The sequence below is a fragment of the Stomoxys calcitrans genome, chromosome 1, assembly GCF_963082655.1.
Source record: "Stomoxys calcitrans chromosome 1, idStoCalc2.1, whole genome shotgun sequence".
Taxonomy (NCBI): Eukaryota; Metazoa; Arthropoda; class Insecta; order Diptera; family Muscidae; genus Stomoxys; species Stomoxys calcitrans.
Window position 1 is genome coordinate 252,271,344 of NC_081552.1, and position 26,643 is coordinate 252,297,986.

At 36.7% G+C, this 26,643-nt stretch overlaps 1 protein-coding gene across 1 annotated transcript in view; it reads right to left on the bottom strand.

The window, feature by feature from the left end:
- LOC106093799 (probable chitinase 10) overlaps positions 1 to 19,767 on the bottom strand; it is an 87,307-nt gene extending 67,540 nt beyond the window's left edge. The window contains exons 1-2 of the mRNA XM_059360045.1: positions 19,686 to 19,767; positions 19,085 to 19,340 (exon numbers count right to left, since the gene is read on the bottom strand). Of these exons, the coding sequence (XP_059216028.1) occupies positions 19,085 to 19,087 (3 nt within the window). The 5' untranslated portion in view covers positions 19,088 to 19,340; positions 19,686 to 19,767. The remainder of the gene's footprint in view (positions 1 to 19,084; positions 19,341 to 19,685) is intronic.
- Between the last annotated feature and the right edge of the window lie 6,876 nt (positions 19,768 to 26,643).

A 26,643-nucleotide genomic window follows, 5' to 3' on the forward strand; every position in this document is an offset into this window, starting at 1 on the left:
CCATATGGATTCGATAATCCGTTAACAAGTAGTTCAGGGTGTAAAGAAATGATCACTATTTCTTACTACATTTATATCCATTATAAGTCAATATCTCCAAATCGCCCCATTTCAGTAAATAAACTAGGAAAAACTGCCAACATCACATATTTATCAAAGTTTCTAATGCTCGATTTAGCTGAATAGGTATTCAATTACATTTGCTGCATCCTCATTACAAAGTAAACATTTCTGAGAAAGAAAAATCACACCAATTAGTGACAATCCTTAAGTCAACAATAAATTCACCATTTAATGGCGATAATGAGATTTTCTCATTTTTTGTTGTTGCCATTGTAGCTATAATAGATAACAAGTTTTATGACGTGTTTTACATGCAATGGCCTTTAAAAGGGTGTATTAGTGGTTTTAAATCGCCAATGTATGTGAATGTAATCGTAAATCTATAAAAATGCCATTAATTAAACTTTGTGTCTTAAGTCTTTTGTTTTAAACGAAAGCTTTGCGATAAATGAGCGAATGAATGCAGGCCGCATTAAAGTGAATACGATTTAATTGTCATTTAATCATGATCACAGCAATGAGCCAAGCCTTTACACCTGACTGATGAACTGATTGTATGTGTTTAAACTCTCATACACCCTTCCCCCCCCCCCCCTCTCTCTCTCTCTCTCTTTCTCTCCTTTTCTTTTTTTTATTATAACGTAAGTCCTTAAAGAAAGACAACCAAAAACAGCGAATTAAACTGAAAAACGCCTTGATTCTACAACAACAACAATGAAACATGATGTAATGACTGCAGACCGTACAATGACCCATTAAACATCCATTTTTTATTTCTTCGTTCATTTTAGGGGAATGTTGTTGGCTGCATTACTTTGCAATTATAAGCTGCTGCCAAATGAATGAATGCGCGCGTGGTGTGGTGTGGTTTGGTGTGGTGTGTTGTGGTGTGGTGTGATGTGGTGTAGTGTGGTGTCCCCTTGTAAGTGAATGTGTGTGTAAATGTTGTGGGGTATTTCGTTACACATGTTGCTAGGTTGGTGTATGGCCATTGGCAATAATGGACAAAACATTTGAAAGTGTATGTCTTGCTTGAGTCTATGGCAGCATTCATTACAGGCAATTGTTTTGCTAGGTCTATGTTGTATTTTTTTGTACACTTTTCTTTACTTTGGCTGAAATAAAATAGCAATTACAACAAAAATAAAACAAAGCAAAAGAGTGATGAAAATGAATTTTATACAATATTTTTCTTTGGTGTGCATTGCACACACACACACACACACACACACAAGCACATGGTACATGCTATCGAGTATTTGTCGTTGTCGGTTTTTTTCCTACAACCATTCAACCATTTATAGCAGGTCGAACTTGTTTTATACGGCATTATTTTATTTCTCTTGTGATTTTTTTTTGGTATTTTATTTTTCTTCAACCATAATTTTTTCCAAATTTTTTTATGTATTGAATTTTAGCTGCTAGTGTGTTGGTATCAATCTCCAGGGATAGGGGTTTGAGGTAAGCCGCAATAATTTTCAATTTTTCTATTTGTATAACGATATTGAAAGAAAAAAACAACACACACACACATAAAGCTTAGCTTGTCTGTGTATTTGTTTGCTGGCGTGTCTATGTTAGTGTATGCGTTATAAGTATAGCTCTCTGACCACCGATATGGTGACTATCTAAACAAGTTCATTTCTGCGATTGTCCATTAATTGAGTTTTTAGCCAACATTAAGTTATACCACACTCCTCTAAATACCCATACCATCAAACAAGGGGTAAAACAACCAACTCAAACACAGATACAAGTTTTCTGTTTCAATTTGGCCACATTCATTGTTAGCGTTTGTTAAACTATGGCACAGTATTCGGAAACTTTATGAGGGTAACAAAAACGACTTTTAATTAAAAGATTGTCCAAGCAAACATAAAACTTAGAGATCAATAGATTAGAAGTGGGTGCCACTTTATTGGCCACAAAATAGATGGCATAACATAGCATGTCAGCATACCAAAACAACACCAAAAAAAAAAAAATATTCAACGTGCTTAACTCTTAGATGGCCTACCATCCATTTACGGTATCAAATAAAGTGATAATATTCCATCTTAAAAATAAACAAAACGGAGGCCACTATCAAAGATTAACACTTCAAACTTAAGTCCAATTTAAACAAAGCCATGGCGAAAAAAAAATTAAAGACTACAAAGAGAAATAAGTAAGGAAGGGCAAAAGTTGGGCGAAGACGACCATGTGTCATAATACACCACGTAAAAAAATGAAAATTTTGCCCATGAATATTCCACTAAGGAACAGAAGCAAACTTTTCGCATATTAATGAGTGCTGTCCGATTCCAGTTTAATCTCAATGAAAAGGGGCCTAATTTTTATAGCCGATTACAGCAACATTCAGAGTCATAAGAAATTCCTTCCTGCCAAATTTCGAGAGAATCGGTTAACAAAGGATCATTTTATTGCATTATTACCGCAAATCGGACGAACATATATATGGGAGCTATATCCAAATCTGAACCGATTTCTATGAAATTCACCAGTAACATTCAGAGTCACAAAAAAATCCTTCCTGCCAAATTTCGAGAGAATCGGTTAACAAATAACCATTTTATTGCAGTATTACTGCAAATCAGAGGAACATATATATGGGAGCTATATCCAAATCTGAACCGATTTCTACAAAAATTCACCTTTAATGTCGGGAGTCATAGGAAAATCCTTCCTGCCAAATTTCGAGAGAATCGGTTAACAAAGGACCATTTTATTGCATTATTACTGCAAATCGGACAAACATATATATGGGAGCTATATCCAAATCTGAACCGATTTTTATGAAATTTACCAGTAATGAAGAGGGGCCTAATTTTTATAGCCGAGTACAGCAACATTCAGAGTCATTAGAAATTCCTTCCTGCCAAATTTCGAGAGAATCGGTTGACAAATGACCATTTTATTGCATTATTACTGCAAATCGGACGGACATATATATGGGAGCTATATCCAAATCTGAACCGATTTCTATAAAATTCACCAAGAGTATCGAGAGTCATAAGAAATTCCTTCCTGCCAAATTTCAAGAGAATCGGTCAACAAATGACCATTTTATTGCAGTATTACTGCAAATCGGAAGTATATATGGGAGCTATATCCAAATCTGAACCGATTTCTATGAAATTCACCAGCAACATTCAGAGTCATAAAAAAGTCCTTCCTGCCAAATTACGAGAGAATCGGTTAACACAGGACCATTTTATTGTAGTATTACCGCAAATCGGACGAACATATATATGGGAGCCATATCCAAATCTGGACCGATTTATGGCAAATTGAAGAAGGATGTCGAAGGTTCCAACACAACTCACTGTCCCAAATTTCGGCGATATCGGACAATAAACGTGCTTTTTATGGACCCAAAACCTTACATCGTCGGATCGGTCTATATGGCAGCTTTATCCAAATCTGGACCGATCTGGGCCAATTTAAAGAAGGATATCGACTGGCCTAACACAACTCACTGTCCCAAATTTCGGCGACATCGGATATGGGCTCAAAACCTCAAATCGAGAGATCGGTCTATATGGCAGCTATATCCAAATCTCGACCGATCGGTGCCATATTGCAGAAGTATGTCGAGGGGCTTAACTTAACTCACTGTCCCAAATTTCGGCGACATCGGATAATAAATGTGGGTGTTATGGGCCCAAAGCCTTAAATCGAGAGATCGGTCTATATGGCAGCTATATGCAAATCTGAACCGATCTGAGCCAAATTGCAGAAAAATTTTGAAGGGCCCAACACAACTCACTGTAGCAAATTTCAACGAAATCGAATAAAAAATGTGGCCTTAATGGGCCTAAGACCTTAAATCGAGAAATCGGTTTGTATGGCAGCTATATCTAAATCTGGACCGATCTAAAACAAATCGAAGCAAAGGGTGTTGAAGGGCCTAACACAACTCACTGTCCTAAATTTCAGCAAAATCGGACAATAAATGCACCTTTTATGGCCCCAATACCTTAAATCGGGAGATCGGTCTATATGGCGGCTATATTCAAATTTTGACTGATCTGGGCCAAATTGAAGAAGGTTGTCGAAGGGCCCAACACAACTCTCTGTCCCAAATTTTGGCAAAATCGTATAATAAATGTGGCTTTTATGGGCCTAAGACCCTAAATCGGCGGATCGGTCTATATGGGTGCTATATCAAGATATAGTCCCATATAGCCCATCTTGGAACTTATCCCGCTTTTGGACAAGAACAGAATCTGTGCAAAGTTTCAGCTCAATATCTCTATTTTTAAAGACTGTACCTTGATTTCAACAGACAGACGCACGGACATGGCAAGATCGTCTTAGATTTTTACGCTGATCAAGAATAGATATACTTTATAGGGTCGGAAATGGATAATTCGATGTATTGCAAACGGAATGACATAATGAATATACCCCCATCCTTCGGTGGTGGATATAAAAAGTTACAACATTCAACTTTCGGAAACTTTCGATTTTGCAATCATTTTTTTTTTTTTGACAATTTCTCTTTGTATTTTGATTAGCGGTGTATTTATAAAGAAAAAAAAAACCTTTTAAGCCTTGAAGTTAATGTTATTTTTGATGGCTTAATAAAATTCATTAAAAATATGAAGGTAAAATAAATAAACCTACAGAAGAAGAAGGCTTTTTGGTTTTGGCTTTTACTTGACCACTAAGGCACGAACGATTTTTTTTTACTTTCCTTACACCTCACTTAGTCATGGTCAGCATAATGGCTGGGTTAATAGAACAACACTCAACTAAGCAACTAACTTACTGACAAGCTATCTCTATTAACTAATCTGTTACTGCTGTAGTTGTTGTACTATAGTTGTTGTTGTACAAAATTTCTTAAATGAAAACTCAATCCTTTTGTGAGTTTTTGCTTTTAGTGATTGCTTCTGGTTTCGTTTGTTATTTGAGAATATCTTTTATAGAAAGGGAATCTTATTATTTATTACCCCACCATGCGAACTACGATGACGACAATATGCGAATATATACAAATTTATATGTTTATGATTTTCTGTATATGTGTATGTATGCGTGTGTGTTGTGGTTTAGTCATATTTAATACGGCCATATGATTTTTTTTTTTTTTTTGATTTTAATAATTTTTATTTTCATTTTGCTTATGACTCAAATACTTGTCTGATTGAATTTTTTTTTTTTTGTTCTTGTACAACCGGCATTTGTAAGCTTATGAGTTGTCGGTAAGTTTTATGCGGCATTTAAGCATGCGTGACGTTCTAAATGATGATGTTGTCTACCCTACCAGCTGAAATTAAATGATGAGGGTAAAGGTTTTTAAAAAACATAACGAAAGTTCGCTAAATATTATGCGAATTTGAAAGATTTTTGTTTAGGATTCGGCAGAAGGAACGACCCCCATTCCGCCCACTCAAATTTATTTATTTAATAATTTATTTATTTTGTCATCCTGTTTGTAACTCCTCCAAATATTCGTTTAAGACCACATAAAGTATATATATTATTGATCGTCATGACATTTTAAGTCGATCTGGCAATGTCCGTTCGTCTGCCTATCGAAAGAACGCTAACTTTCGAGGGTTTCAAGCTAGCCGCTTGAAATTTTGCACAAATACTTCGTGTAGGGCGGTTGGGATTGTAATTGGGTCATATCGGTCCACATTTTGATATAGCTGCCATATAAACCGATCATGGATCTTGACTACTTGAGCATCTAGAGGGCGCAATTCTTATCCGATTTGGCTAAAATTTTGCATGAGGTGGTTTGTTATGGCTTCCAACAATCGGTCCATAATCTGATGTAGCTGTCATATAAACCTTTCTGCGGGATTGAATTCTTCAGCCTCTAGAGGGCGCAATTCTTATTCGATTTGGCTGAACGGTTTTCCCATGACCTTCAACATATGTGTCAAATATGGTCTGAATGGGTCGGTATAGCATGATACAGCTCCCATATAAACCGATCTCCCTATTTTACTTCTTGAGCCCCTAAAGGACGCAATTCGTATTCGAAATTTTACACAATGACTTCTACAATGGTGTCCAACATTAAAGTCGACTATGGTCCCAATCGAAGCATAACTTGATATAGCTCCAATAGCATAGCAATTATCTACTTTTGTCCTGTGTTGGTCTAAAAAGAGAAGAAAAGAACTCGACAAATGCGTTGCATGCTAGGGAATATATAAGATTCGACGCGGTCGAACTTAGCACGCATTATTATTTTTATACCCACCACCGAAGGATGGGGTATATTCATTTTGTCATTCCGTTTGCAACACATCGAAATATCCATTTCTGACCCTATAAAGTATATATATTCTTGATCAGCGTAAAAATCTAAGACGATCTAGCCATGTCCGTCTGTCTGTTGAAATCACGCTACAGTCTTTAAAAATAGAGATATTGAGCTGAAATTTTGCAGAGATTCTTTTTTTGTCCCTAAGCAGGTAAAGTTCGAAGATGGGCTATATCGGACTATATCTTGATATAGCCCCCCTATAGACCGATCGGCCGATTTAGGGCCTTAGGCCCATAAAAGCCACATTTATTATACGATTTTGCCAAAATTTGGGACAGTGAGTTGTGTTAGGTCCTTCGACATCCTTTGTCAATTTGGCTCAGATCGGTTCAGATTTGAATATAGCTGCCATATAGACCGATCTCTCGATTTAAGGTTTTGGGTCCATATAAGGTGCATTTATTGTACGATTTCGCCGAAATTCGGGACAGTGAGTTGTGTTTGGCTCTTCGACATTCTTCTTCAATTTTGCTCAGATCGGTCTAGATTTAAATATAGCTGCCATATAGACCGATCTCTCGATTTAAGGTTTTGAGCCCATAAAAGGCGCATTTATTATCCGATTTTGCTGAAATTCGGTACAGTGAGTTGTTTTAGACCAGTCGACATTCTTCTTCAATTTGGCTAAGAACGGTCCAGATTTGGATATAGCTGACATATACACCGATCTCTCGATTTAAGGTTTTGTGCCCATAAAAGGCGCATTTATTGACTAATTTTGCCAAAATTTGGGACAGTGAGTTGTCTAAGGCCCTTCGACCTCCTTTGTCAATTTGGCTCAGATCGGTTCAGATTTGGGTATAACAGCCATATAGACCGATCTCTCAATTTAAGGTTTTGGGTCCATATAAGACACATTTATTGACCGATTTTGCCAAAATTTGGGACAGTGAGTTGTGTTAGGCCCTTCGACAGTTTTCTTTAATTTGGCTTAGATCGGTCTAGATTTGGATATAGCTGCTATATAGACCGATATCTCGATATAAAGTCTTGGCCCCATTTGTAATCTGATTTCACTGAAATTTGACACAGTGACTTATGTCAGGCCTTTCGACATTTGCATCATAAATAGTTCGATAGGTTTATTTTAAGATATAGCTACTAAAAAGACCAAAATTTTGTTATACACAATTGAACAATGACTTGTACTTATTAGTTTTTGCTCCAAATCGGAACATATTTTGATATAGCTGCTATGGGGCATAGGTAAGCATTTTCATCAGATTTTGACGAAAGGTTGTTTTTATTGGGTTGCCCAAAAAGTAATTGCTGATTTTTCATTTGGTCGGCGTTGACAAATTTTTTCACAGCTTGTGATAGAATATATATCCGAGGTGGTGGGTATCCAAAGTTCGACCCAGTCGAATTTAACACCTTTTTACTTGTTTTTATTTTGTTTTTTTTTTAATTTACTTTATTTATTTTGCTTTACTACTAAAATTTTGTAAAATCAAGCTCGAGGTCTTTCTCCAACCTGTATTGGTTGATATATTTTCCGACGTTTACGTATAATTTATTATTTTTTTTTATTTATTTATTTTATTTTTTCTTTTTAGTTTATTTTATTTTATTTTATTTTATTTTATTTTATTTTATTTTATTTTATTTTATTTTATTTTATTTTATTTTATTTTATTTTATTTTATTTTATTTTATTTTATTTTATTTTATTTTATTTTATTTTATTTTATTTTATTTTATTTTATTTTATTTTATTTTATTTTATCTTATTTTATTTTATTTTATTTTATTTTATTTTATTTTATTTTATTTTATTTTATTTTATTTTATTTTATTTTATTTTATTTTATTTTATTTTATTTTATTTTATTTTATTTTATTTTATTTTATTTTATTTTATTTTATTTTATTTTATTTTATTTTATTTTATTTTGTTTTATTTTATTTTATTTTATTTTATTTTATTTTATTTTATTTTATTTTATTTTATTTTATTTTTATTTTATTTCATTTTATTTTATTTTATTCTATTTTATTTTGTTTTGTTTTGTTTTGTTTTGTTTTATTTTATTTTATTTTATTTTATTTTATTTTATTTTATTTTATTTTATTTTATTTTATTTATACATATCATTGTTTTTTCCAACACAAACTTCATCATTTAAAAATATCAAGTTTGTGTCTTAAGTCTTATGATTACATCTCTCAACCCAAATGCCTTGGTTCCGAGTAATAAATAAATGCTTTAATATTACCTTCTAAAGGGTATACAAGAATTCGTTACCATCTAGCTAAGCGCCATATGCGCTACCGTTTAGCTTTTTTTTTTTTCTTTTAAAATTCTTTTAACTTTTTCTAGAGTTAGACATAACGTTATTCTAAGTGATTTGTTGGTATACCTATGAGAATGTACAACATACTTGAGTGTATGCATGTGTGTTTGTTTCTTTTTTTCTTTTCGTTGTCATATGTAATGCTGTTCGATTGTTTTCATAACCTCCCCCCCTTACCCCCTCCCCTCCACCTTTACACCTTTATGGTTGAAGGTATGTTTGTATGTTTGTTGTGACATACTTTTGCAAAAACAGTTGGTTTTTGTTTCGTGTCTTATTTTCTGACGTTTCCAACTATTTAGTGGTTGGTTGTATGGTTGAATGCACAACTTGGTCGTTCATTCGATTGTTCGTTCATATGTCTCTATTGAAGTTAGCTAACGTTGTTATTTTCATTTCATTGGTTCATATACTCGCATGTCCCCCCTTCAAACAACGGCTGCATAGAAAACCCATAAAAACTCTACATAAAACTCCTATACGAAGTCAAAAAAAAAACAAAACAAGAAACAGTACAGAACATGGATATTAAAGGAAGGCCGATTGATATCTGTGCACCAAAAGCATTGCATGGCCTTATTGGCCTCCTCCATATACAGATAAATTCGCATGACATATTCCAACATATTCCAGTGAACGTGACTAACGAACGAATACGCGAAAAAGGCATGAATTTGAGAGCATTGGTATTTATAAGGAATTTGTAAGGCAGTTTCATGTCAGCTAGAATGTGTTTTTTTTTTATTTTGAAAAAACAATTTTTTTATTGAAAGTAGAAAAATTAATAAATGGTACATTTCTACAAGATCCATAAAAATCTGAACAGCTTATGATGCACTTTGCTTGGCTATTCATTCAGAAAACCAACCAAAAGTGTGATGGTGTGTAAAATTTAGCAACAATTCGAATATGTACCATAATTACAAGCATACATGGACCAATAGACAGACAGACCAGCAGTTTGGCATGGCTAAACCAAGTTTAGGAAGTGATTTTGATACACAACTGTAGTGATGTAGTTTACCACAAAAATTCTTTCTTGACCCAATTATGACAAGAAAACATTTTTCATAGACATACGACTGTATGGCTTTGTTCCATAGTGAATTTGAATTTTTTGGTCAAATAATTTGGGGCTTTTTCTACATAATGCACAGAAGAATTTTATTCATTCATTTTGGTTTTGTTTTGTTTTTTGATAAGTTTCGATTTCTGTTATTATGCTAATAAAATCTAGCAAGAAAAAACTGGCTTAAATTATGAAATATTATATGTTGTCATTCTAAAACATGGAATTCCAGCTGAGTTGTTTTTTTTTTTGGTTTTTCGGGTTATTAATCGTTGCGGAAATAGTTGGCCATATTTAAAATTCAAACGCTATTTTTGATGAATATTTTGATTTAATTTTTATGTAAATATTTTTGGTCAGGCTCATTGATGGTTGACGTAGTTGAACACAAAAGTGCCTTTTTTCACGAAGGCCATGCTATTTTTATAAAAAATTTTTTTAGCAATACTTTTAAATAAAAAGAAAATCAATTTCAAGACAAAACTAATTTTCCCAATTAATTTTCGCTTTTAATATTTTTCCTTTAGTATTTTGTCCATTTGCTTATATAAAATACTAATGACATTTTATAGCCATATTTCGTACATCTTCTTTATTTATTTTTTAGCACTTTGATTCAAGTAATATTTCATTGTAGAATTTATAATTGTTTGCAAATTTAAATAGAAATATTATTTATTTTCTTGACAGAAAAATGTTTTTTTTTTAAAGAATAAAGAAACTGGTTCTAAATACGATGTTGCTAAAAAAGGTTTCGCGTGGACAAAATCTGTAAGCATTTTTTAAGAATTATTTATTTCCATTTGCCCCTGTTCCTTAATGGCATGTTCATGGGCAAATTTACATTTATTTTTCTGCGAAGGCATTGATTTTTTTATTCTTAACAAGTAAAAAGACATTAAGTACGGTCGGACCGAACTTTGGATACCCGACACCTCGGGTATATATGTAAACCCCATTTTTTCACAATCCGGTGAAAATTGGATAACTTAAGCACCCAAAATCGGCACGGACATTGAGTGGTCTAATATAAATATATGTCACTATTCAAACAAAATATTGGTTTTTTGGCAGACATATCCAATTATAAAGCGATCTGAACCATATTACGGTCGGATGTTGAGAGGTCTTAACCTACTCACTGTTTCAAATTTCAGCAAAATCGGATAAAAAATAAAGCTTTTATTGGCTTCAGACCCCTTGTCGGCAGATCGGTCTATATGGCAGCTATATCTAAATATAGTTCGATCTGAACCATATTTAGGTCAGATGGTAGCTATATCTAAATAAAGTCCGATCTGAACTATATTTACGTTAAATGTCGGGAGGCTTAAAATAACCCACTATTTCAAATTTCAGCGAAATCGGATAAAAAAGAAAGCATTTATGGGCTTCAGACCCTTTATCGGGAGATCGGTCTATATGGCAGCTATATCTAAATATAGTCCGATCTAAACTATATTTACGTTAAATGTCGGGAGGCTTAAAATAACCCACTGTTTCAAATTTCAGCGAAATCGGGTAATAAATAAAGCTTTTATTGGCTTCAGACCCTTTATCGGGAGATCGGTCTATATGGCAGCTATATCTAAATATAGTTCGATCTGAACCATATTTAGGTCAGATGGTAGCTATATCTAAATAAAGTCCGATCTGAACTATATTTACGTTAAATGTCGGGAGGCTTAAAATAACCCACTATTTCAAATTTCAGCGAAATCGGATAAAAAATAAAGCATTTATGGGCTTCAGACCCTTTATCGGGAGATCGGTCTATATGGCAGCTATATCTAAATATAGACCGATGTGTATCATATTTAGGTCGGATGTTGGGAAGCTTAAAACTGCGCACTATTCTTAATTTCAGCCAAATCGGGTAATAAATAAAGCTTTTATGGACTTCAGACCCTTAATCGAGAGATCGGTCTATATGGCAGCTATATCTAAATATAATCCGATCTGTATCATATTAAGGTCGGATGTTGGGAGGATTAAAACTGCGTACTATTTTTAATTTTAGCGAAATCGGTTGAAAAATAAAGCTTTTAAGGCCTTTAAACCCTTTATAGGGAGATCGGTCTATATGGTAGCTATATCTAAATATAGTCCGATCTGAACCATGTTTGGGTCAGATTTCTAGAGGCTTTAAATAACCCACCGTTTTAAATTTCAGCGAAATCGGGTAATAAATAAAGCTTTTATGGCCTTCAGACCCTTTATCGGGAGATCAGTCTATATGGTAGCTATGTCTAAATATAGTCCGATCTGTATCATATTAAGGTCGGATGTTGGGAGGCTTAAAACTGCGCACTATTCTTAATTTCAGCGAAATCGGGAAATAAATAAAGCTTTTATGGACTTTAGACCCTTAATCGAGAGATCGGTCTATATGGCAGCTATATCTAAATATAATCCGATCTGAACTATATTCGAGTCAGATAACGAGAGGCTTAAAATAGCCCATTATTTAAAATTTCTGCGAAATCGGATAAAAAATAAAGCTTTTATGGCCTTCAGACCCTTTATCGGGAGATCGGTCTATATGGCAGCTATATCTAAATATGGACCGATCTGAACCATATCAGGGTCAGTTGTCGGGAAGCCTTAAACTACTAACTGTTTCAAATTTCAGCGAACTCGGATGAAAAATAAATCATTTATAGGTATTAGACCCTTTATCGGAAAATCGGTCTATATAGCAGCTATATCCACATATGGTCTGATATGGCCCGTTGAAGAACTTAACCAGCGTACATCAAAAAGACGTATCTGTGCCAAATTTCAGCTCAATATCTCAATTTTTGAAGGCTGAAGAGTGATTACAACAGACGGACGGACAGACGGACAGACACACGGACATCGTTAAATCGTCTTAGAATTTTACGACGATCCGAAATAAATATACTTTATAGGGTCGGAAATGGATATTTCGATGTGTTGCAAACGCAATAACTAAATGAATATACCCCCTATCCAATGTAGCCTGTGGACGCGTCTGGAAGCTCTCAGCTGAGCCTTGGAAATCTTATGCTCTGTTCTATTCACCAATCTGCGGATCGGTCTATATGGCAGCTATGTCCAAATCTGGACCGATCTGGACTAAATTGAAGAAGGATATCGAAGGGCCTAACACAACTCGATGTTCCAAATTTCAGCAAAATCGGATAATAAATTTTATGGGCTTAAGGCCCAATATACTCATGTAACGAATTTAGGGGTGTTTTCGGGGGTGAGTTGGTGCCATTGACACTTGACCCTGAAAAAAATATCAACATCGTGCTCTTCTCTCAAATGCCATTTATTGGGTTGCCCAAAAAGTAATTGCGGATTTTTTAAAAGAAAGTAAATGCATTTGTCAACGCCGACTATATGAAAAATCCGCAATTACTTTTTGGGCAATCCAATATTTAAACTGCAACTTGCCATTGGGTACCCGATTAGCGGTGTTTTGGGGAGTGGCGTTGTCCGCCAAACATTTAGCCCTAAAAATATATCTGCATCTCTATTCTCATATATCGATACATCATTTATTTGAACCCCATATTGCCATTGGCCTCGAAATTGGATATCAATTTCGTTTTCTAATCTTAAAAACCTTTCATTTAAACCACTTATTGCAAAAGTTGGCAAATATGTTCGGTTTGGGGTATGGACCCTAAAAGCTATCAGTATCCAGCTCTACTGTCTTGAAGACCCAAACTGTCTTGGCGAGCTAAAACGTCCTACTTGGGGGGTTTTTATGGTGTTAGGACGTCCCCCAGACAGTTGGTCCCGAATGTTGATATCAGATTCGTGGTCTACTCCAAAATACCTCTTATTTGAGCCCCATATTGCAATGGTCCGCAAATACTTCCTTCTTTGGATGGTGTTATGGAGGTGGAGAGGAAACTTTTTCCCGAATATTGATATCAGATTTGTGTTGAACTGCCAAAGACCTTTAATTTGAGTCCCATATTGATATGGTGGTAAATTTATCTTTTTTGTTTTTGAGGAGGGGAGGTCCCCCAAACACGTGGTCCCACATTTGAATATCAGATTCGTATTCTACACTCAAATACCTTTTATTTAAGCCCCATATTTCCATGGTCGGGAAATAAGTTCAGTTTGGGGGGTGTTTTGGGGAAGGACTTTGGGTGGACTCCCATTTGGATATCAGATTCGTATTCTCCTCGCAAATTCCTTTCATTTGAATCCCATATTGCCATGGTCGGTAAATATGCCCGATTTAAGGATGTTTTGGGGTGGTCCCCCAAACACTCGATCCGACAATTGGCTATCAGATACATTTTTATACCCACCACCGAAGGATGGGGGTATATTCATTTTGTCATTCCGTTTGCAACACATCGAAATATCCATTTCCGACCCTATAAAGTATATATATTCTTGATCAGCGTGAAAATCTAAGACGATCTAGACATGTCCGTCCGTCTGTCCGTCTGTCCGTCTGTCTGTTGAAATCAAGCTACAGCCTTTAAAAATAGAGATATTGAGCTGAAATTTTGCACAGATTCTTTTTTTGTCCATAAGCAGGTTAAGTTCGAAGATGGGCTATATAGGACTATATCTTGATATAGCCCCCATATAAACCGATCCGCCGATTTGGGGTCTTATGCCCATAAAAGCCACATTTATTATCCGATTTTGCTGAAATTTGGGACGGTGAGTTGTGTTAGGCCCCTCGACATCTTTCGTCAATTTGGCTCAGATCGGTCCAGATTTGGATATAGCTGCCATATAGACCGATCCTCAGATTTAGGGTCTTAGGCCCATAAAAGCCACATTTTATAACCGATTTGGATGAAAATTGACACAGTGAGTTGTGTTAGGCCCTTCAACATTCTTCGTCAATTTGGCCCAGATCGGTCCAGATTTGGATATAGCTGCCATATAGACCGATCCTCCAATTTATGGTCTTAGGCCCATAAAAGCCACATTTATAATCCGATTTCGCTGAAATTTGGGACAGTGAGTTGCGTTGAGCCCTTCGATATCCTTCGTCAATTTGGCTCAGATCGGTGGAAATTTGGATATAGCTGCCATATACACCGATCCTCCGATTTAAGGTCTTAGGCCCATAAAAGCCACATTTATTATCCGATTTTGCTGAAATTTAGGACAGTGACATCTTTCTTCTATTTGGCCCTGATCGGTTCAGATTTGGATATAGCTGCCATATAGACCGATCTCTCGATTTAAGGTTTTGGGCCCATAAAAAGCGCATTTATTGTCCGATGTCGCCGAAATTTATTATCCGATTTTGCTGAAATTTAGGACAGTGAGTTGCCTTAGGCCCTTCGACATCTTTCTTCTATTTGGCCCTGATCGGTCCAGATTTGGATATAGCTGCCATATAGACCGATCTCTCGGTTGAACAATGACTTGTACTTATAAGCATTTGGTCTAAATCGGATGATATCTATAGAGCTGCTATGTGGCATAAGGTATGCATTTTTCACTGGATTTTGACGAAATGTGGTTCACATATATACCCGAGGTGGTGGGTATCCAAAGTTCGCCCGGCCGAACTTAACGCCTTCTTACTTGTTTAATCTTAAATACCTTTTTTTTAATCCCATATTGTCGAGATTGGTCTAAACTTCTTCAAACCAGAAAGCCACATGGCTGTCACCCGATCAAAACACGAGAAACCAAATCGATCACGTTGTGATAGATGGAAGGCATTCATCCAGCGTGTTAGATGTACGATCGATCCGTGGAGCGAATATAGATTCGGATCATTACCTTGTTGCAGCAAAGGTTCGCACCCGTTTAAACATGGCGAGGAAAGTACGATCTGACACTGCACGGAAGCTGGACATTGAAAAGCTGCAAACACAACAAATGGCAGCGGCATACTCCACTCGAATGACCCAACTGCTTCATGAAAGCACTCCTTGTTCTGATGATATAATGGCGCAGTGGCAAACTATTACCCAATCCATGGAAAATGCCGAGAAATCCGTACTTGGGTACCAGAAGCCTCCTCCAAAAATCTCATGGTACGACTTACAATGTCGAGATGCTACTGAAACCAAGAATGCGGCATATAGAGCAACCCTGCAATCAGTAGCAACGCGCCAGATGAAGGAGAGGTATCGGGAGAAAAGAAGATAGGAGAAACGTCTATTCAGCAGAAAGAAAAAGGAAATGGAAAGACGTGAGTGCGAGCGAATTGAGACGTACAGGAGTCAGAATGAAGTCCGGAAATTCTACCAAAGAATTAAACACCAAACCGATGGCTTTGGTGCAGGCACATCCTCCTGCAGAGACAAAGAAGGAAATCTGGTAACTGACACAGACAACATGCTGAGGATATGGAAAGAACATTTTACCCAACTGCTAGTGTCCGATGTTGGCGGCGAAGAGGATACCACAGAACCAATCCCTGACGATGGTATAGAATGTTTACCTCCTAGTTAGAATGAGGTCCAAGTAGCAGTGACCAGACTAAAGAACAATAAGGCAGCAGGAGCCGACGGGTTACCCGCTAAACTATTTAAGACTGGAGGCGCATGCATCAGCTTATCTGTGCAAGCTGGCTAGAAGAACGCATACCCGATGATTGGATCCTCAGCATACTACAGAGGAATAAGTCTTCAACCGATGGTTTTCGGATGGCACATCCTCCTGCAGAGACAAAGAAGGAAATCTGGTAACTGACACAGACAATATGCTGAGGATATGGAAAAAACATTTTATCCAACTGCTAGTGTCCGACGTTGGCGGCGAAGAGGATACCGTAGAACCAATCAATGAAGATGGTATAGAATGTTTGACTCCTAGTCAGAATGAGGTTCAGTTAGAACATCAAGGCAGCAGGAGCCGACGGATTACCTGCTGAACTATTTAAGACCGGAGGCGGCACTCTGATAAGGCGTATGCATCAGCTTATCTGCGCAAACTGGCTAGAAGAGCGCATACCCAATGATTGAAACCTCAGCATACTATGTCCCGCACACAAGAAAGGAGACAAGACGGAATGTGCCAACTACAGAGGAATAAGTCTCCACCCCATCGCATACAAGATACTCTCGAGCGTACTGTGTGAAAGATTAAATCATAAAGTCAATGTGATAATTGGGCCCTATCAATGCGGCTTTGGGCCTGGTAAATCCACCCTAGACCAGATATTCACACTGCGTCAGAACCGGGAAAAGACCTGAGAAGGACAAATCAACACCTACCATCTCTTTGGTGGACTACAAAGCCGCCTTCGATACTCCTTTACGTTTAAAGGTATTTCAAGCCATGTCTGAGTTTGGTATCCCTGCAGGATGACACTTCCTCAGTAAGAATAGGGAAGAATCTCTCCGAACCATTTAATGCCAAACGAGGTTTCAGACAAGGAGACTGCCTATCATGTGATCTCTTTAATACCCTGCTGAAGAAGATTATACGAGATGCAGATATGAATAGATATGGCACACTAATCACAAGAGAACACATGATACTCGCCTATGCCGACGACATCGACATCATAGGTCGGTCACCGGAAGTAGTTACTGCTGCCTTTGAAAGTATCGAAAGAGAGTCAGTAAAAATGGGTCTGGCAGTAAATGCAGATAAGACGAAATGGATGGTTTCAACTCCCAAAAAGCCTTGCACAACGGAGCAGATAAAGAACATGGAGAAAGTTGGGAACCACTACTTTGAGATAGTCAGTAACTTTATCTACCTCGGCAGCGCCGTAACCGAAACGAATGACACCAGTTTTGAGATAAAGCAGACTCAAAACTGGATTAAGTAAGCAAACAAGGCCACCTCTCGCGAGACCAAGACTACACTTTACAAGACACTGATACTACCCGTGCTGTTAGATGGTTCTGAAGCATGGGTACTTGTGAAAGTAGATGAGGCAGTACTTGGAGTATTTGAGAGAAAGATTCTTTGTAAAATATATGGACCAGTTTGCGTTAATGGAGAATATAGGCGACATATGACCTGTATGACGGAATGGATGAAGAATCTCCAGCAAAGAAGTCTTTTGAAGGCAAACACGCTGGTACACGCAAACCGGGAAGACCAAAAGCCCGATGGAAAGATCAAGTTGTGGGAGACACCTCGAAACTTGGTGTCAGAGATTTTAGAATGAGCGCAGCAGATCGAGGCGCTTGGAACGCTATTCTACGTTCGGCTAGTGGAACAAATATTCTGTCATAGCCAATTAAAGTAAAGTAAGTCTAAACTTCTACAGTCTTAAGAAATCAAAGCAGGGGTTCAGTGATATAAGATACAAATTTGCATATGAACATTTCATTAAGGAACAAGGGCAAACGTAACAGTGCTGTACGATTCAAGTTTAGGTTGATTGACAAGGATCTCTTTTTTTATAGCCGAGAACTTTGGGTGGAAGTTTTTGCATGGCTTTTATGCATGATATAGTATTGGGTTGCCCAATAAGTAATTGCGGATTTTTCATATAGTCGGCGTTGACAAATTTTTTCAACGGCTTGTGACTCTGTAATTGCATTCTTTCTTCTGCCAGTTATCAGCTGTTACTTTTAGCTTGCTTTAGAAGAAAAAGTGTAAAACGCATTTACTTTCTTTTTAAAAAATCCGCAATTACTTTTTGGGCAACCCTAGTACCTCACAAATGTCGACAGTATCAGGAAGGGAAAAGAGCTATATGGACCCATCAGCACAGTATTTGGTATGGGTCTGGTGGACTTTTAAATTCAATAGCTCGCATATTTCAAACTACTTGCTACGACTGCTTAAAGCCATCAATCTGTGTCACTTCCTTCAATCCTACATCACCCAATTAGTCGGCAATCTTTTCTCCCTAAACTGAAAGCTGACTACAGGTTTACTCATTTTTTTGCAAAAAATTTTATTTCAAAATCTTAAGATATTTCTGGATTCTTTGAAATGGTTGTTATACTTGTCTCTTGTCTGCTGTTTTATTTTTTTTTTTTTTTAATTTAAATATTATTTTGTACATTCTAACAGAAAACTGGTTTAAAATGACCACAAAAAGCCTTTTGCGACATTTGCGATAATGTGAATGTGTGCCTTTTCATAAACAGCTAAGTGGGTTGGATGGTGATTAAAATTGCAGAGGTGCTCTGATCATTAAATACTAACGTATTGGGTTGCCCAAGTAAGTAATTGCGGATTTTTCATATAGTCGGCGTTGACAAATTTTTTCAACGGCTTGTGACTCTGTAATTGCATTCTTTCTTCTGTCAGTTATCAGCTGTTACTTTTAGCTTGCTTTAGAAAAAAAGTGTAAAAAAAGTATATTTGATTAAAGTTCATTCTAAGCTTTATTAAAAATGCATTTACTTTCTTTTAAAAAAATCCGCAATTACTTTTTGGGCAAGCCAATATTTTTTTTTTTTTTTTTCAAATCTCTGTGACACTCACCATTTTGAGAAATATGTTTCTTGTGGTTGATTTCGAAATCAAAAACAACTAGGAATTTTTTTCTATGCTCGTTTTTCTTTTGTTTTGTACTGGCAATGAAAACGAAACAATTATAGTGAATTGTTTATTTTTTTTTTTTTTTTTTGGGTATTTTCGTTGATGTTATCCTTTTCTTCTACTGCAATTTGTGTTATCCTGGTGATTAGTTTATATTTCTTATATTACGTAGATACATATAGCCAATTTGCACATAAAACTAAAAAAAGTAAAAACAAAATGAATAAAAAATGCACTTAGCAGCTGCCAAGAACAGACACAATTTTGTAGGTTGTATTTTAAGGAATTTTCATTGTAATTCACAAATTTTTGGCTTGCACTCCAAACTGATTTCTTTTTTCGGAATCCTATTATCCTTTGTTTCTCTACTTTCTCATATTTTTGTTTTATTTAATTGTAATTTTGCTTTTTTTTGGTTAGCTTAGCTTTTTTTTGGTTTTCTTTTTGTGAATTGTGTTGTATGCTTTTATGGAATTCTTTTTTTTTTTTTTTGAAAAAATATAAATTTTTGGAGTTTCTTTTTATTTTGTTGATTGACACAAACCGTTGTTACGATCTTACTCTTTCAAATTGGTAACTTAAACTGAAACAACATTGGTTTTGAAAACTAAGCCAATACCGCCACACAGCGCAACTTAAACGCTAACCACATATGCCGTACGCTCGCACTCTCAGACCAAAGAAGAAGTCAACTAAAGCACCACAAGCGCCGAGCATAAGCGGAGCGGCTTAATTGAGTGTGAGGGCTTTGCGAACACAATGGGTTGAAGTCGAATTCGAAAGAAGTAATAAAAAAAGCAACAGCAATATCAATACACCTTCCCCAAGATGCACAAATATCATGTGTATACCATGGAGGCCATGTAGTGGTGTGGAAAATACATCCATCACTACAAAGAACAAGTAAAAGCGTGCTAACCCAGTGAGCAATTTTTGCCAAGCGCTCTGAAGTCAGAGTTTTTTTCCGAAGTTTTCTGATATTTTAAAAGAAAATTTATCCAAATTTATCCAATTTTCGGCCAGATTTATTTCGATTATTTCTGCACATTTTATTGTGGTTATGACCGAAAATCTGCAAATATTCTAAACATTCTCGTAAGGGAATTTCGTCGTATTTCCCAGCATTAACTTAGAGTTTTTTTCAAAATCTTTGCACATTCTCGGACTTGGTCAATTTTTTTGTTATTTTATTATAAACTAAGTGAACCAGGCTCCGCTGCGCCTTCTTTTACTTTATATGAAGCAAAATTTTTTTTTGAATATTTAATTTTCGACAATGAAAGAGCTTTTAGTGAAATGCCATGCTACGAAAATTGTATATCGCTTGACTAACAGTTTAACAATTTAAGTGCCTTTATCCGAATCCCATGTGATCTTCATTAGTCTACGAATTTAGGTTTGGATGCAAGGTGTACTCCATTCTTAAAATATTGGGTTGCCCAAAAAGTAATTGCGGATTTTTTAAAAGAAAGTAAATGCATTTTTAATAAAACTTAGAATGAACTTTAATCAAATATACTTTCTTTACACTTTTTTTCTAAAGCAAGCTAAAAGTAACAGCTGATAACTGACAGAAGAAAGAATGCAATTACAGAGTCACAAGCTGTGAATAAATTTGTCTACGCCGACTATATGAAAAATCCGCAATTACTTACTTGGGCAACCAATAGAATCAATACCGACCTACAGTATTAGGAAGTATCCAGACCAGACAGACAGGCGGACGGACGGATGGACAGGGCGAAATGGATTTAGAATATCAAGACGATGAAGAATATATATACTTTGTTGGGTCTCAGAAGAATATTTCGATGCATTACAAACGGAATGACGAAATTTTATACCCTCCACCATAGGATTATGGTGGAGGGTATAAAAATAAAGATTTGGCCTCAGTTACTGCAAGTATATCCAATGTTTGACTTTAATTATGAGTGCTGGTCATCTGCAGCTTCGAAAACTAAAGGAAAAATACCAAACGGTGGGCCAAATCCTTAATTTTAACAATAGAATGTCACATATTTGAGACGGTTCCAAGAAGTTTATCCTAGGCTTTGGAGCAGTGCCTGTACATCCTGAAATTTTTGTCATGTCTTTCCCCTGTTTTTTAATATAATTCATGTTCAAATTATGGATTTGCCCAATTTTTCTGGCGATTTCGCGGCAGAAATATTTTTTAGAATGGTAAACACCAATTAATAACATTTTTGTAACACCCAGAAGGAAGAGAGAGATAGACCCAATGATAAGTATACCGATTGACTCAGAATTACTTTCTGATTCGATTTAGCTATGTCCGCCTGTCTGTCCGTCTATTTGTCCATCTGTCTGTCCGTCTGTCTGTCTGTCTGTCTGTCTGTCCGTCTGTCTGTCTGTCTGTCTGTCTGTCCGTCCGTCTGTCTGTCTGCCTGTCTGTCCGTCTGTCTGTGCGTCTGTCTGTCCGTCTGTCTGTCCGTCTGTCTGTCCGTCTGTCTGTCCGTCTGTCTGTCCGTCTGTGTGTCCGTCTGTCTGTCTGTCTGTCTGTCTGTCCGTCTGTGTGTCCATCTGTCTGTCTGTCTGTCTGTCCGTCTGTCTGTCTGTCTGTCTGTCTGTCTGTCTGTCCGTCTGTTTGTCCGTTTGTCTGTCCGTCTGTCTGTCTGTCTGTCTGTCTGTTTGTCCGTCTGTCTGTCCGTCTGTCTGTTCGTCTGTCTGTCTGTCTGTCCGTCTGTCCGTCTGTCCGTCTGTCTGTCTGTCCGTCTGTCTGTCCATCTGTCTGTCCGTCTGTCTGTCCGTCTGTCCGTCTGTCTGTCTGTCCGTCTGTCTGTCTGTCCGTCTGTCTGTCCGTCTGTCTGTCCGTCTGTCTGTCCGTCTGTCTGCCCGTCTGTCTGTCCGTCTGTCTTTGTGTACAAAGTAAAGGTCGCAGTTTCCATTCGATCATCTTAAAATTTGGTGCAGGCATGTTTTATGGCCTAGAGACAAAGCCTAATGAAATTTAAAACAAGTAAAAAGGCGTTAAGTTCGGCCGGGCCGAACTTTGGATACCCACCACCTCGGGTATATATGAAAACCACCTTTCATCAAAATTCGGTGAAAATTTCATACCTTATACTCATATACCTCATACCGATCTGAACTATATACGACACGGATGTCGAAAAGGCGAACATAAGTCACTGTGTCAAATTTCAGTGAAATCGGATTATAAATGCGCCTTTTATGGGGCCAGGACTTTAAATCGAGATATCGGTCTACATGGCAGCTATATCCAAATCTGGACCGATTTGGGCCAAGTTGCATAAACATGTCCAAAAGCGTAATACAAAGCACTGTCCCAAATTTCGGCGAAATCGGACAATAAATGCCTCTTTTATGGGCCCTAAACCCTAAATCGAGAGATCGGTCTATATGGCAGCTATATACAAATCTGAACCGATCTGGGCAAAATTGAAGAAGGGCGTCGAAGAGCCTAACCAAACTCACTGTGTTAAATTTCAGCGACATCGGACAATAAATGCATCTTTTATGGCCCCAAAACCTAAAACCTAGATATCGGTCTATATGGCAGCTATATCCAAATCTGAACCGATCTGTGCGATATTGTAGAAGTATGTCAAGGGGCTTAATTTAACTCACTGTTCCAAATTTCGGCGACATCGGACAATAAATGAGCATTTTATGGGCCCAAAACCCTAAATCAAGAAATCGGTCTATATGGCAGCTATATCCAAATCTGAACCGATCTGGACCAAATTGAAGAAATATATCAAAGGGCCTAACACAACTCACTGTCCCAAATTTCAGCAAAATCGGATAATGAATGTGGCTTTTATGAGCCTTACACCATAAATCGGAGGATCAATCTATATGGCAGCTATATCCAAATCTGGACCGATTTGAGCCAAATTAACGAAGGATGTCAAATGGCCTAACACAACTCACTGCCCCAAATTTCAACAAAATCGGATAATAAATGTGGCTTTTATGGTGCTAAGACCCTAAATCGGCCGATCGGTCTATATGGGGGCTATATCCAAATCTGAACCGATCTGATCCAAATTGACGAAGAATGTCAAATGGCCTAACACAACTCACTGCCCCAAATTTCAACAAAATCGGATAATAAATGTGGCTTTTATGGGCCTAAGACCCTAAATCGGAGGATCGGTCTATATGGCAGCTATATCCAAATCTGAACCGATCTGAGCCAAATTGACGAAGGATGTCAAATGGCCTAACACAACTCACTGCCCCAAATTTCAACAAAATCGGATAATAAATGTGGCTTTTATGTTGCTAAGACCCTAAATCGGCGGATCGGTCTATATGGGGGCTATATCAAGATATAGTCCGATATAGCCCATCTTCGAACTTAACCAGCTTATGGACAAAAAAAGAATCTGTGCAAAATTTCAGCTCAATATCTCTATTTTTAAAGACTGTAGCGTGATTTCAACAGACAGACGGACAGACGGACGGACATGTCTAGATCGTCTTAGATTTTTACGCTGATCAAGAATATATATACTTTATAGGGTCGGAAATGGATTTTTCGATGTGTTGCAAACGGAATGACAAAATGAATATACCCCCATCCTTCGGTGGTGGGTATAAAAAATCGGTTCAGATTTTGATATAGCTCCCATATATATGTTCGTCCGATTTGCAGTAATAATGCAATTAAATGGTCATTGGTTAACCGAATTTCTCGAAATTTGGCAGGAAGGGTTTCCTAACGGACGATATTACTGGTGAATTTCATGGAAATCGGTTCAGATTTAGATATAGCTCTCATATATACAATATATATCGCCCGATTTTCACTTCTAGAGTCACAGCAAGCGCATTTATTAACCAATTTTGCCAAAATTTTGCCCAACGCTTTCCTCGGCGACTACCGCAATATCTGAGAAGATTGCTCCAAATCGGCTCAGATTTACATATAGCTTCCATATATATATTCGTCCGATTTGCAGTTATAATGCAATAAAATGGTCATTTGTTAACCGATTCTCTCGAAATTTGGCAAGAAGGATTTTCTTATGACTTTCGACATTACTGGCGAATTTCATAGTAATCGGTTCAGATTTAAATATAGCTCTCACATTGGTATATGTCGCCCAATTTTCACTCCCAGAGCCATTTATTGACAGTTTTTGCCAAAATTTTGCACAACGCTTTTTTCGAAGTCTACCACAATATCTTTGATTTTTACTTTAAATCGGATCAGATTTAGATATAGCTCTCATATATATGTTCGTCAGATTTTGGGTAATGTTGTTGTAATTTGTCTACCATACCAACTCCTTATCATTGAGCTTAAACTTGAATTGGACTGCACTCATTGATATGTGAGAAGTTTGCCCCTGTTTCTTAGTGGAATGTTCATGGGCAAAATTTGATATTGAAAATCTGAATTTCACCTTAAAGGAGCAAAAGATAGCGTTATACAGAACTTGGGTTGTTGGTAGCAGTGAGTGGCATCATTTTCACAAATTTTATTAAAAAAAAAGCCCAAGTACTTTCCCCCATTCTTAGGTAAAACGCTTTCTTCAGCCAATATTTCAGTGATTCTATTCTGGTAAACCACAGAATATATTCTTTGTGGGATCTCAGATCAATATTTCGATGTGTTACAAACGGAGTGACAAACGTCATATATCCCCATTCTATGGTCGAGATTATAAAAATGTAGGTTTCCAACCCAATGTGCATAGCATTTAACAAAGTACAAGAAAAATTAAAGCTTTTTTGTCTGAAATATATTTCAATCAGACTGCCAACATATTTTTCCCCCCCTCTTTCGTGGACATGGTATTTTTGTGTGGTGTGCGGTTTACGTATTTTCAACAGTGCATGGGTGTATGTGTGTATGTTTATGTGCGCTTTCGTCTGGTGAGCAGAGTGTCAAAATCTAAGAAGTATAAAAGAAAATTAACAACCGGACAACGTAACGTCAAATAGTTTACAACTCACTCGCTTGTAGCTCATTCGCCTCACAGAGGCAGCAGCGAAGAGCTTATAGTCTTGAAAACAAGAAATAAACCAGAAAAGTTTCATGAAAAATTACCTATGTGAGTTGCATTGCCAATTAGCACATTGTTGTTGTTGAGTAGTTAAAGCTGCCTGGTTGGCTAATATATGACAGAGAGAGAGAGAGAGAGAGAGAGAGCGCCTAACTGGCTGCGAAACTCTCTTCATTAGCCACAAAGCTTTTGCCTGCACCCTAAACAAGAAAACGCATTTGATGTTTGCATTGTTCGCCTTGTTTGTGTGTGTGTGTGTGTGTGTGTGTGTGTGTTTGTGGTGAGTATGCGAATATGAGTACATACGACAAAGTCGAGCAACAACATGAATTTTCTTTTAGTGGAGCACAAACAAAAGACTTAAGAAACAAACCTAATACTGTTCCCATACTCATTTACCTTAGACATTCAGCCACAACTACGTATACACAGATACACAGAGTGCTCGTTAGCTTGCCATTACCACAACAGTACTTTACATAAGAACGTGCTCCCCATTCAATTTCTATTGAGACGGCATCAATCAATGTCAATGCTGGTAAATTTGTTTTAATTATGTTTTTTTTTTGGGCAATTAAAAAGATTAATTTTGTGATTAGGTTTTAAATAACCCAGTGGGTATTTTGACATATGAACTCTTAGAAATTATATCGATTTTGATTATCATCATTAATCATAAATTTTTGTTTTTTTTCAATTTATATTATAGTTGCATGTAATGAACATGAAAATCATTTTGGGCTAAAAGAGGTGGGACAGAAGTTCATCTTCCGGCATGGGTAGGGGGAAGTGTTTTTTTTTTTTTTTTTTTTAATTCGGGGTTTCCTAATTTTAGCCGAGTTATTTAAACTACTAATTTTATACACTATGTGTCTGGTAGATTCACTTTTATTGTTAGTTATTATAAGTTTTTTTGGAGATTTCCTAAGGAACCAAACAATTTTTTAGACACCAAACATACAGAAAGCATTTACGAATTTGTTTTTGTTTTCAGAATAATAAAATTAAGTATGCCCCGCGACATACAATCACTTTCTTTTTCGAAGTGACCATGTTCTACCGTCCAGGAACTCTTGTAGTCAAGTTACAGTTCGCATTTGTATGCGTTTATAAATAACAATTGCAGATGTCACACTTTTTCTGGCCCAAGGACGAATGCCATTGATTTTGGAATAATTCGGTTCAGATTTAGATATACATTTGACATGCATTTTTTAACTTTTATGTCATCACTAGCTGGCCCTAGCTGTGCTTTGCTACGCCCATATATGGTTTTTTTTAATAAACATATCTTTAAATGTTTTGAAGCCGATGTCTAGGGCTATTTGTCTTTTTCGGATCAATGAGACTTCATTTTTTATCTTTTTTGATGATGACATCTAAGTACCATAAAAGATTTAATACCTCCTCAATCAGCCTTATACCAGATGTCGATGTCGGCTTCGTACTCCACTCTCAAAGTCCCTTAATTTGAGTCACATACTGTCCCGGTGTGTCTGC